Source organism: Cnephaeus nilssonii (genome assembly GCF_951640355.1).
Source record: "Cnephaeus nilssonii genome assembly, chromosome: X".
NCBI classification, from domain to species: Eukaryota; Metazoa; Chordata; class Mammalia; order Chiroptera; family Vespertilionidae; genus Cnephaeus; species Cnephaeus nilssonii.
In genome coordinates this window covers 100,123,345-100,136,960 of record NC_137071.1, presented here as the reverse complement: position 1 = coordinate 100,136,960, position 13,616 = coordinate 100,123,345, and the positions used below count along the sequence as shown (strand labels likewise).

Below are 13,616 nucleotides of genomic sequence, written 5' to 3'. Positions count from 1 at the left end.
GTAAACATGTTTTTAAAAGATAACAAAGCAAGAGGCTCCTTTCAAAATAAAAAACAATGTTTTAACCAGATTAAGCCAATTTCCCTTTAGATTTCGCAACAAAATTTGAAATGTCTTTTTAATACTTGCATTCATCTAAGTGAGGAATTAGAAACATTTGGATCAATAGTAATTTCAATGTTCAAGAAAAGCAGACTCATCAGAATCCATAAAACTCTCTGTAGCTAAAACTATAAGTTTTGAATACAAGAAAACTGATAGCACTTCCTACAGCTAGATGATTAATTCATAAAGCAATCTGCTTAACTGGTCCTATGTGGCTGATGACATGGCAGTACTGATGTAAGTAAGAGACAGCATACCAAATGGTAAAGAGGTAAGTTCAAGACAAAGAGAGCAGTCATTTTCCTTTGAGAGAATACATTCGCTTAAAAATACTGCCAAGAAATTAGAAAAAAAAAAATCACTTCCTACCATGAGGAATTAAATATACCTTGAAATTTAGAAACTCAATCTGTAAAACCTGTGGTGATGTTACCAGTAGTTCAGCTTGGCAAAAATCACTGAACTGCTCACAGATTACCTATGAAAATTTCTGAGTCATTGAGCATTATAGCTCCTATATTTAGCTGTACTTCCACTAGAAACAATGCAAAATCCATTTCAGCTGTTAAAACAAACTGACAAATATGCCTGCTTATCTTGTCACTTAAATATCAAGTTAACATAGACCATATTCTTTATGCAATAAATGTTCAGAAGACAATAGAGGGTAAAAAATGTAGAGTTACTCAAGTAATCCAAGGTTTTACCCAGGAATCACAGCTTTGTGGCCAGCTTAAAGGTTAATGTTTCTCTAGAAAACCAATCTGAGAAACTGCAAAGGTGTGAGATATTATTTGATGAAATATTAAACTATAACATTTTAGGATTAATGGAAACATTGTATACACTGATACAAAGGAAAAAAAACCCACCAAAATACTCTTTTAAAGGTTATCTCAATTCTAATCAGATATACTAAAGAACTTTCAAAACAAAGTAATAAGAACACTGTTAAAGCAAAAACACAAACATTTGCTATTGTCAAAATGCAAGCCAAGATTAATAGTTGAATAAAAAACAACAACAACCCTCCTTTTACTTCGGACATACCTCTCCAATATCTATAATCCAATACATATAAAGGTAAATTATTAATAGCAAGTGTAAAGTACATTACAACAAATAAGTAGGGAAACAAACCTGTTGTGAGAATCCGCAGAAGAACTGGTACAAAAATTGTGGCAAAATGAAACAAAGGTTCTGGGGGGGAAATGGAGAAAAGGGTTAATGTTTCCCTTAATCAAATTTCTAAACTAAAACAGGAAACTATTACAAATAGTCTACAGTCAGTCCTAAGCCCTCCTAACATCAGAAGGCAATAAGTCTGTATTCTAGATTTGTAAGTGAAAACAAATGACTAATTCATATTAATAACAACTTTTGCCCTACCAAGGCAGAAGAGATCTCACTTTATGAAAACCTGTTGCTAGTCTTCTTCTGTGTGAAGAAATTAAATCACATAATACAATTACCTAATAGTACTGCATGTTAAATGCCAATTAGATTTGCAAAATCATTATAAAGTAGAATGACATAAAGCTGTAAGTCTATGCAGGGCAGGACAAAAGGTTTACAGTTGTTCGTATGGGAAAAGACATGAAGGTTATGATTATTACAATAGCTTTATTAACTGTTTCATGTACTCACAACTATAAACCTACTTTTGCCCACCCTGTATTTTAAATCACTTAATGCCAATAAGAGTCAGGAAATTATTACAGTATATGTTGACACTAACAGTATCAGCTAATGCTTTACTGCCTCATCAAACAATTGACATATTAATATTGATCATTTACTATATGCAAATAGGGCACTGTGGGTGACATACACACACACAAACAAAACAAAACAAATGAAACTTCTTATTCCTAAGGGACTTGTAATTTAATTGGGAGAATATGAAACACAGATTTAAAAAATTCAAGCAAAGAATTTAAATAAGGCAGGCTGTGACATTATCTGAGTGCTGCTTGTCATCTTCTCATGTTGTCTCTGGATTTCTCTTTGGGCAGCAACTTCAAGAGCCCATTTTTGAGACATGTCAAAAAACCAGTCTACTTCCTTCTGTCACACATTCTCACTTAGGTAATTTTCTAGACTGGGAGACCTGAGGCTGTTTTTAAAAATCCAATGCATCCTCAAAGGATGAGCATCTGCCACAACTGAAGGACAGGCTCTGGAGGATGTTCCTAAAGAAAAGTGCTATACATGTTTTGAATAACTCCTATAGCATCAGAGTAAGTGCCATAGCTCCAAAGGGCTCATCACCTGGAAGGGCAACACTCAATTGTATGTATCAATTCTAGTAGAATGCAAAATGTACATAGCGTTTTTAGAGTCATACTTTCTTTTTTCTTTTTTTATTGAAATTAATGGTGTGCTATTGGTTAAAACAATTATATAGGTTTCAGGTGCACAATTCTATAATACATGAATGTACACTGTATTGTGTGTTCACCACTCCTAGTCAAGTCTCCTTTCCTCACCATTTATCCCCTCTATACCCTCTAAATTGTGAGGTCTGAGGAGGCAGTGATTGATGGGGATTATGGGATAGTTTGTGGGAAGAGGAGGTGTGACTCTCCTACTAGGATGTAATTTCCATGAGAACAGGGACTTAGTCTGTTTTATTCCATTATGAATTCTCAGGGCCTAAAACAGTGTTTGGCTTAGAGTAACACATTCAAACATTTGTTGATTGAATAAATAAAGAATTAGCATCTGAACTACGTGCTAAAGATGAATAGGATATGTTGATAGCAGGAACCAAGATAAGGCCTTCCGTATTTTAAAGAGATAACAGGTAAAACAGGGTGAGACTGTGGGGTGCCTTAAAAGCCAGACTAATCCTTAGACAATGGAGAGTAAAGTTTCTGGAGTACAGTTGAAAAGTGGTATTTTTCAAACATTAATCTGGCTGAATTATGCAAGGTAGACTGCATGGAGAAACAGAAATAAGAAGATCGGTCACTGAAGTACTTTAGGGGTGAGGCAATAGCAAATTGAAGATGCAGGAGGGCTTCTTAGCTCAGCCAAAGAGGGCCAAAAGTATTATAAATCATCTTGGGATGAACAAAATAAAGTGACAAAATAGATCCAGAGACATGGAAGCATGGAATAGACTGATGAAAAGTAACCAAAAACTTATATGCATATATGCTAACCCATGGACACAGACAATAGTGTGGTAGGCCTGGGGTGGGTGTGGGTGCAGGGTGAAAGGGGTCAATGGGGGGGTGAAATGGGACATCTATAATACTTTTAACAATAAAGATAAATTTAAATTTTTAGAAAAAGGAATACTGCTAAGTAACTAAGAGATAATGGACATAGAGATCCTATGAACACAGAGGGTACCACCTACATAAATTATCCCCTCAACTGGGAACCATTAATTACAGATCACTGGTAAACATTAGCCATTCTAATGCTTGTTTTGTTTTCCTTAACAGAGTATTCCTTCCATCTGGTGGCAGTTGAATGAATTTCAGGCCACAATCGTAGGCAAACCAAGCCTCTGGAATTAGGGATTAGACTGGTAGGCAGATCTCTAAGGCAAATCTTCATGAGCTCTCCGACTAGGGAGAGGTAAGAGAGAATAACAACCCATCTCCATGGGGGCTGTTAAGTTACTGAGTCCAAGGCTCGGTAAACCCAAATTATGATGTACAAGAGTCCTGGAATTAGAGTCAGTAAAGCTATTGTGGAAATCTTGTTCTATCACCTCCTAGCTGGCTCCAAAAGCAAGTTATGTAAATTCTCTGAGCCCTCCTTTCCATATATTTTAAATGGAAATAATACTAATTGCCTCATAGGAGGTTTGTGAGGATTAAATAAGAAAGTAAAGTGTTTTGTTTTTTTTGGCCAAACAGCAAAGTACGTTACACATACTGGGTTAATTATCATTATTAATCATCATCAATATTTGGCTTGGATACCAGCTGATACTGGTTAACAGGGTCTTGGCAAATCTGTAAACCTGATGTAACGGTTATATTATTTTTGAAAATACGAAGTTAATAGGACCTGGGCTTGATTATAAGAAAACTGACACACAAAAGCAGTTTCTAAGCTTTCCCTCCTGTGAAATATAGGGTATCAAATACTCTAGCTGCTTGAATCATTTAGAACTGGTACATTAACTTGATAATATACCTATAAACTGGAATCTAATTAAGATCTTCAGTAAATTTCTATTATAGAAATAAAAAATGAGTATGCAGGATCGGTTTAAAATGTACTCTGATTGATGCTAAAAGAAAATCAAGGTGTTGTTGGGGAAACTACTTCAGTATCCAATCATGGGGGGTATTTTGCAAAATTATTGTGTTTTAGGTGAATATTTAACTGGGTGAAAAAATGCTCACAATATATTAAATAAAAAAGGGCAAAGTGCAAAACAGTATGTTTTGGGACTGACTGCTAATAGGTTTGGGGTTTCTTATTGGGGTGATGGAAATGTTCTGGATTAGATAGTGGTGATAGTTGCACTTCATAGTGAATATATTAAAAGCCACTGTATTATACACTACAGTGAATTTTGTTATTTGAATTATAACTCAATAAAATGGGGAAACAGTATATATAGTGTATGAAAACGACATATACACATATGAATTTGTATAGACAAAAGTACAGGTCACATAACAATGTTACTGGTTCTTTCTATTGGTATGCATTTACAGATGACTTCAAATATCTTATTTTAGAAAAGAAGCCATGTATAAGTAAAAGAGATATTTGAGAAAATATCTTGTATAATTGTATAATTTTCCTTTCATTTAGAGCATTAACTCACTATGCAACATCATCAGAGAACCTCAACTTGAGGAGAGCCATGTCAGTTTCACATAACCAAAAATTAATCAAAATCAGTCAAGATTAGAGAGGAAGGACCCAATTGGAATGCAAACAAAAATTTAACCTAAATATATTACAAATAAATAACATAACCACATTGAAATGGTTGAAAAAGGGTGGGGGGCAAAAACGAACTTTGGAAACAGTATTTTGACTATTGACTATACTGGTACACTCCAAGGCCAAAGACAAAAAGAAGTGCACAGAAATATATTACTCAAGTTAGTTTGTTTCTCCCAGGAGTATAAGTTAACAATTATGAAACTACTGTAAGTGTATTCTAGGATTGAGCAAATAAGTAAACATATTGAGAATGAGAACTAGGTTTTTCATCACTGGAAAAAGGAGTTATAAATAAGGAAAAGGGATAGGTTAGAATAAACTTTGCGGTGCTGGCTGGCATCAAAGTTATCCATATAAACGGTTCACATACTGAGTTCAACTAGCACCCAGATCTTGATTTCTAAATATCATTTGCAAATAAAAGAAACCAATTTTTCTTGAAGAAATGTCTGAATCTAGGACTGGAGCAGTAAAAATACAAGAAGAGCTTAGAAAATCATATGGTACTAAAAAATAAAGAACATTTCCATCACCCCAATAAGTCTTCAAAAAGGTTGGGGATGGGGATAGGGAGGAATGGGGAATTGCTACTCAATGGGTATAAAGTTTTAATTATAAAAGACGAGTAAGTTATAGAGATCTGCTGTACAATGTTGTGCCTATAGTTTAACAATAGTGTATTGTACAGTTCTAAAGCTGTTATGTGGGTACAGCTCAGGTTAAGTGTTCTTATCACAACAAAATAAAAACTTAAAAATGATGGGGATATGTTGAAAGAACAGAGGAGCCAAATCTATGACAATCTGAGTAGTAGAATAAATAATAGGAATGGATTTTAACTCAAAACAAAATACCTATTTTAGTAGCAGAATGCTTTTCTTCTTCTTTTTTTATGGCAGGGGATCACAGGCTTTATGGTCCAGTAGAAGGAACACACAAATATACAAAGAAAGGTGTCACATATGTCTCAACAATTGTTTCTATGGGGTACAATGGAAACACATGACGGGAGTGGTCTAATGTACACAAGACAGGGAGGACTTCATAGAGGGTATTGAAGCCACTAACTAGCAGTGTGTGTGTGTGTGTGTGTGTGTGTGTGTGTGTGTGTGTGTGTTGTGTGTGTGTGTGTGTGTGTATGTGTGTGTTTTATGGAACCCACTTCTAAGGCTAAGGCAAGTTAAGTTTCCTTCTGTCACTAACAGCCTCTTTTCAAGACTTGGTGATCATAGGTGACCTTGGCTTTTCTTTTTTGTGTATGTTTAAGGTGTATGTGTTGATTTGATACATTTATATATTGCAACTGATTACTAAAATAATGTTAGTTAACACCCCTATCATATCACACAATTATCATTTCTTTTTTTGTGGTGATAACATTTGTGATCTTGAGTCTTAGCAACTTTGAAGTACACAGTAGAATATGATTAACTATAATTACCATATTATATATTAGCTCTCCAGAACTTATTCATCTGTAGTTGCAAGTTTTTACTCTTTAATAACATCTACCTATCCCTCCCCCCTTTAATAACATCTACCTATCCCTTTCCCTAGTCTCTGGCAACCACCAGATTGTACTTTGCAAATAAATTTACACAGAGCAAAGTTGAAGGGTCTTGAGACCCCTAAACAGCATTTTGATCAAGTTACCAAAGTTAACATTATCGGGAATGAGACACATTGACAACCTACTGACACAATGCACTGAGCAAGTTACAACATCACTTTTGTGGTATTTGTGCCAAAAATGTATAATCTGAATCCAATAATAAGCAAACATTAGACAAACTCATATTGAGGGACATTCTACAAACTAACTGGCCAGTATTATTAAAAAATGTTGACAAATGACAGGAACTATCCCTGGTTAAAGATAACTAAGGAAAAATGACAGCTAAGTGCAAGTGTGAACCTGAAACCAACCACAGAAAAGTGTCAGTGGGACCACTGGCAAAATTCCAATCTTGCATGGAGACTAGTTAATAATGTGTCTACTGATATCAATTTACTAATCTTGATAACTATGTTATGGATTATCTAAGGTGTTAACAGTTGGAAAAGCTGGACAAAGAGTATAAGCAGATTATTTCAGTAATTTTACAACTTCCTTAAAGTCAGAAATTATTTTAAAATGAAAACTGAAAAAAAAAAACTTTAAAAAATGGTACTGAGCCAAAACCGGTTTGGCTCAGTGGATAGAGCGTCGGCCTGCGAACTCAAGGGTCCCGGGTTCGATTCCGGTCAAGGGCACGTACATTGGTTGCGGGCACATCCCCAGTTGGGGGTGTGCAGGAGGCAGCTGATTGATGTTTCTCTCTCATCGATGTTTCTAGCTCTCTATCCCTCTCCCTTCCTCTCTGTAAAAAATCAATAAAATATATTTAAAAAAATGGTACTGAACAAGATCAACTTCTGGGCTATGTTGGCTAAAAACTATTTGCATACTTTAGACCAGTTACTTCACCTTCTTGTATGACAGGTTTATTATGCATAAAATGAGTGGCTTAATTTATATTCATAGATTCAAAATTGTGCTCTGAGGAACCGCTGGGCAGGACAGGGAGGTTGAGCAAGTACACAGCCCTGGCCCCATCACCCTTTAGTCAATGCAATCCTGCTTCTATCTGCTTTTATCTGTATAACTTCATTGGAAGAGAGAATTCTACTAAAAAGAATAGTTTAGCATACTGTTCAGGATAAAAAGGGAACCAACTATTGATAGATGACATAACAAGGATGAAGCCCAAAAACATGCTAAGTGAATTAGGCCAGACACAAGAGTACCAATGATTCTATTTAGTTCAAAAAACAGTCATATATAATTTGTATATTACATATTATATCTAAATTTATATATTACTAGAGGCCCGAGGCACAAAATTCGTGCAAGGGGCTTGGTCCTTGCAGCCCCAGCTTCGTCCTGAAGGTCATCTGGAAGGATGTCCAGAAGGTCGTTCGGCTGTCCGGTCTAATTCACATCTATATATATAAAAGCCTAAGCGACCATCGCAACCGAACAGACCACCGAACAGGCTGCGTGGGGCGACCAAGCCTGCATGGGGGCGGGGGCAGCGAGGGGCCACCAGGCTGGCAGAGGGGGCAGTGAGAGGTGACCAGGCCAGTGGGGGGGCAGTTGGGGGCAACCAGGCCAGCATGGGGGGCAGTGAGGGGCGACCAGGCCAGCATAGGAGGGCAGTGAGGAGTGAACAGGCTGGTGGGGGGGGCAGTTGGGGCGACCAGGCCAGCAGGGGGGGCAGTGAGGGGTGACCAGGCCAGCGGGGGGGCAGTTAGGGGTGACCTGGCTGGCGGGGGGGGCAGTTGGGGGCAACCAGGCTGGCAGGAGGGGCAGTAAGGAGAAACCAGGCTGGTGGGGGGGCAGTTAGGGGTGACCAATCCAGCAGGGGGGCAGTTGGGGGTGACCAGGCCAGCGGGGGGGCAGTTAGGGGTGATCAGGCCGGCAGACAGGCAGGCAGAGTGGTTAGGGGTGATCAGGCAGGCAGGCAGGTGAGCAGTTAGGAGCCAGCAGTCCCAGACTGCGAAAGGGATGTCCGACTGCCGGACATCGGACCTAACCACTCTGCCTGTGGGATTGGGCCTAAACCGGCAGTTGGACATCCCCCGAGGGGTTCCAGATTGGAGAGGGTGCAGGCTGGGCTGAGGGGACTCCCCCACCCCCTGTGCACGAATTTCATGCACCGGGCCTCTAGTATATCTATAATAATAAAAGCTAATTAGACTGGACAGCCGAACGACCTTCTGGTCAAAGTTGGGGCTGCGAGGGCCAAGGCAAGCTGCCACGGCTGCGAGGGCCAAGCCCCTTGCACAAATTTCATGCATTGGGCCTCTAGTGTTAATATAAATCAGATTAGTCATTGTTTGGATCAAGGGTGGAGGAGACTAACTGGGAAAGAACATAGGGGAACTTCCTGGGATGATGGAAATGTTCTAGTTTTTAAAAAAATCTTTATTGTTGAAAGTATTACACAGGTCCTCCTTTTTCCTCCATTAACCTCTTCCAACCAGCTCTAGTATCCCTGTCCCCAGGCCTCAACCACCCTATTGTCTGTGTCCATGGGGTTATGCATATATGCATACAAGTTCATTGGTTGATCTCTTTCCACTCCCCCCCCCCCCCGCCACCTTCCCTCTAAGGTTTAACAATCTGTCCACGCTTCTATGTCTCTGGGTCTATTTTTGATCATCAGTTTATTTGGTTCATTAGATTCCACATATGAGTGAGATCATGTGATACTTATCTTTCTCTGACAAATGTTCTAGTTTTGATTAGAGTGCTGGTTACATGAATGTAAACATTTGTCAAAATAGAACTGCATACAGTAAAACCTCAATATAATGGATTAATTCAGGCAGGGGAGTGTCCCTTAAAGCTACAAGTCCCTTATATAATAAAGCAGGTTTTCTGAATGAGTATATTAAAAAGATGACAAATTAGTTAGTTTCTGTTTTTACTTATGTAGACAAGTGTAGTTAAAAGTAAGTATGTATGAAAAGTTTAATTTCACAGAGAAGTTTTCTGTATGTATTACAGTAATTTCAAATTTATACTGAATAGGTTTAGTAAATGTGTGCATTCACCAGTCACCACAAGTAAACAAAAGCACACAGCTGGGGCGTGGATTAGCACACTTCAGAACATCACTGGCACATGTTAAAAATGCTGCAGAGCCCTGGCCGGTGTGTTAAGTGTTTAGAGCATTGGCCCGGGTCATAGGTTAGATTTCTGGTCAAGGGCACATACCTGGGTTACAGGTTCATTCCCCACCCCAGGTCAGGGTGTCTGTAGGAGGCAACCAGTCCACAATGTCTCTCTCCTCCCTCCCTCCCTCCCTCCCTCCCTCCCTCCCTCCCTCCCTCCCTCCCTCCCTCCCTCCCTCCCTCTCTCCCTCCCTCCCTCCCTCCCTCCCTCCCTCCCTGCCTCCCTCCTTCCCACTTTCTCTGAAAAACAATGGAAAAAATATCCTTAGGTGAGGATTAAAAAAACAACTGCTATAGAAAGTCATACCACAACCAATTACCACCTGCAATGCAGTGTGATCATGTGCTAATCATTCACCAAGCATTGTTTAGGAGCAGTGACTCTTAGATTTAAATATGTAGAGCAGTGATGGGCAACCTTTTGAACTTGGTGTGTCAAACTGCACCAAAAAACTGAGCATAACTCGGGTAGTGTGTCACTTTGAGGAAAAAACATTATTTCGCAAATGTTTCATCCTCAGGAGCATCAAATGTTTCATCCTCGGCATGCGGCCGCCTCAGCGGCCGCGTGTCATCAGAAATGGCTATGTGTATCAGTGCTGACACATGTGTCATAGGTTTGCCATCATTGATGTAGACTATATTTGTAGATATGTAATATTTAAGTCAGCGAAATTACTACAGTGTTTTTTCCAGCATATGGCCTATTCGCTAAAATTTGTTAAAAATAACAGTGAACTAACAACAACAACAAAAAAACCCTGTTAATTTAATATAAGCAACTCTTGGTTAAAAGCATTTTAAAATTAAAAGGGTGTTAATTTTCACATATGACATACAGACTGGAAATTTTGTCTGTTAAATCAAAAGTTGGTTAAATTGAGGTTTGTAAACTTGAGGGTTTACTGCACTATGAATGGGTACATTTTATTGTATTTAAACTTCACTTCAAAAAAGTTGACTTAAAATTTCATCTCAAATTTCTTGCATTAAAAGAAATTTCTGGTTTCCAATACCATAAATAGATCTGTTTTGCTGACTACAAATTTCACTATGAAGACAGCAAAAGAAACATGGAAAGAGGAGGAAAAACACTATGACTAAATTGAGCCCATGCTGGATTAAGTAGTCTTAAGTTAAATTGCAAATACTTGATCACATACCTTATAGAAGAAATACTGTACAAGGTGTGCTATTCTCACATAATATAGATGTCCATGACCCAATAGCAGTTTCTTTAAATGTTTAAACTTTGGAACAGAATAATCACTATTTCTGGATGCTTGGCGGCCTTCTTTGCCTTTAATACCTAAAAAAAGAAAATCTCTATAGGGTAAGTATTTTATAGAATAAACAAGCCCTGGATTTATTATTTTCATATTTTCAACTTCCTTATGTGTTATAGCTCAATTGTATAGTTTAGCTTAGTTTTATTTAACCAAAAAGTGCTTTCTTTAACAATCTCAATGAGAATTACCAATAAATAGTAAAACTAAGTGTAATTGATAATTACCTATTTATAACACAATATACAACAATTAAATAGAATAATTATTTAATCATTATAAGGCAAAATTATCCTGAGAAAAAATTAAATCTGGAAGTTACTTTAAAGCCACTTAGTGCTTAATTGTGCATGGCACTAGACTGGGTACAATATTAAAGCAAATCAGAGACCTGGGGTTTATGGTCTAAGAACTCAAAACTGAAAAGTTACAATGAGACAGTGAAGTTCTTTCACTGAATGAAACTCTCTGTAGTAGCCCAAGTTTCTCTGAGTTCAAGCTGCTTTAGGCTATTTTCACGCTGGATAACCAATGAGTAGAACTAAGAGTTTCACACAACATATAGCTACTTTCAAATGAAAAAAATTTGGGAATCCAAACTGCAGTACAATAATTCCCAAGATGCTAATTCCATTGTTTCTCCCCCTTCAAAAACAAAACAAAACAAAAACACAACTTACTGGGGTGTTGGGATTGTTGCCTACCAAGAGCCTGACAAGGGGAAAAAAGGTACAGGCTATAGAGAAGCCGTTTTTACATGCCAACATATAAATTCAACATTACAGCCCAAACCACCCATAAATAACTCCATATGGAAAACCAGCCAAGCAATTATCATTTCTTAGTACCAAACAGTTAAGTATCTCAAAAGACAGTGCAGCAACATAAGGAGGCAATCTGGCCAGGAGCGGAAAATCAATAAAATTTCCTTCATGCTGTCAAAGTGAGATCAATTGTGCTACCAGAAAGTTTGGGAAATTCATTTTACTTGAATCATATAAAAAAAATCCTCAACTTTGTATTTCTACATTCCCCCCAGGAATAGGACTTTGGGATGGACATGTTGCATGGTCAAATGACAACCTTCATTCAATTAACAATTATTATACTAAAATTCGAATTCAGGATGAGCAACCAAAACAATCTCTAGAATATAGGACCACTCTACCTAAAAGCAATACTGATACCTTACAGCTGCCATCTCATTAGATGTTTCTTACCTATTCCCACATGGGATTCCAAGATCATACTGACATCATTGGCACCATCACCTATCGACAGTGTTATTGGGCTCCCTTTTAAATTCTTCACCATTCTGACAATCTAAACATTAAATACAAAAGAGGAATAGGAAAGGTCAAAGCCAAAAGTGAGATTGTACTACATTAGGGGAAGATGCCTCATTCACACATGTAAATTTTGGCCTTGCAAATAGAAAGGGAGTTTGTGCATATATGTGCAATAGTCTCGAATCTCAGAGGCAGAAGAACACAGCTTTTCAAAATGTAATACTAAGGAGACTTGACTTTGGGTGGTGAACACACAATACAAAATACAGATGATGTATTATACAATTGTATACCTGAATGCTATATAATTTCATTAGCCATTTTACCCCAATAAATTCAATAAAAAAAGAAAAAATATAATACCAGTGTGTACTTGTTTCTAGTTCTGTGAATGTATGAATGTCAAAATCCCTGCCTCTTACCTATATTAGAGGGCAAATTGTTTCCCTCTTTTGTTACAGCTTCATGTGTCTTTTCAGATCAGTGCTGAATGTGTGACAGTAGAGACCAGAAAGCTGATTTGTGGTATCATGCATAGGGCTACCAAAACAAAAGTGGGAAGTGAGAGGACAATGTTTTGGAGAACCTCTCCCTCTCTCCTCCCTGCTGACACTCTCCCTGGTTGCACCCCAACCCTTATCCCAAGGGACTTTTCTAAGATTAAATTATTGCACTCATCTAGCTTCCAACTAAATTTGTTCCACTGACCAATATGATTTCATCTTTCCTATAGGTAGCTGCATTTTATTTTATTTTTAAAATATCTTTATTGATTTCAGAGAGGAAGGGAGAGGGAAAGAGAGATAGAAACATGAATGATGAGAGAGACTCATTGATCAGCTGCATCCTGCACTCCCCTTACTGGGGTTCGAGCCACTTCCCAGGCATATGCCCTTGGCTAGAATCGAACCTGGGACCCTTCAGCCTGCAGGCGGACGCTCTATCCACTGAGCCAAACCAGCTAGGGCGGTAGCTGCATTTTAAAGGGGGACATCTTAAAGGTGGTGAAATTTGTATAAAGTATCTGAGATACATGTAAAAAGACTGTCACTATTCCTTGAGTGTCTCTTCAAGGTGTCGATGACAGAGTATAGCGCAATGCTGTATTCATGGTAGGTACTGAATAAAATAAATCTGGTGGAGTTACTTGTGAGAAGTGTATTCGGTAAACAGTTGTCCTCCCACCCTATGTTTTAGATAATAACTGCTTTGTGTGTCAACCCTCAAAACCCATGGGAATCTAGTAGCTTTTAAAAGTTTATATAATCCAGCAGTTAAAAAATGCCTTGCA

General features: G+C 38.0%; 1 protein-coding gene across 2 annotated transcripts in view; it reads right to left on the bottom strand.

The window, feature by feature from the left end:
* ATP11C (ATPase phospholipid transporting 11C (ATP11C blood group)) overlaps positions 1-13,616 on the bottom strand; it is a 235,943-nt gene that overhangs the window by 30,392 nt on the left and 191,935 nt on the right. For both annotated transcript variants that reach the window (XM_079765342.1, XM_079765343.1), the window contains exons 21-23: positions 12,257-12,359; positions 10,914-11,059; positions 1,246-1,305 (exon numbers count right to left, since the gene is read on the bottom strand). In XM_079765342.1, the coding sequence (XP_079621468.1) occupies positions 1,246-1,305; positions 10,914-11,059; positions 12,257-12,359 (309 nt within the window). The remainder of the gene's footprint in view (positions 1-1,245; positions 1,306-10,913; positions 11,060-12,256; positions 12,360-13,616) is intronic.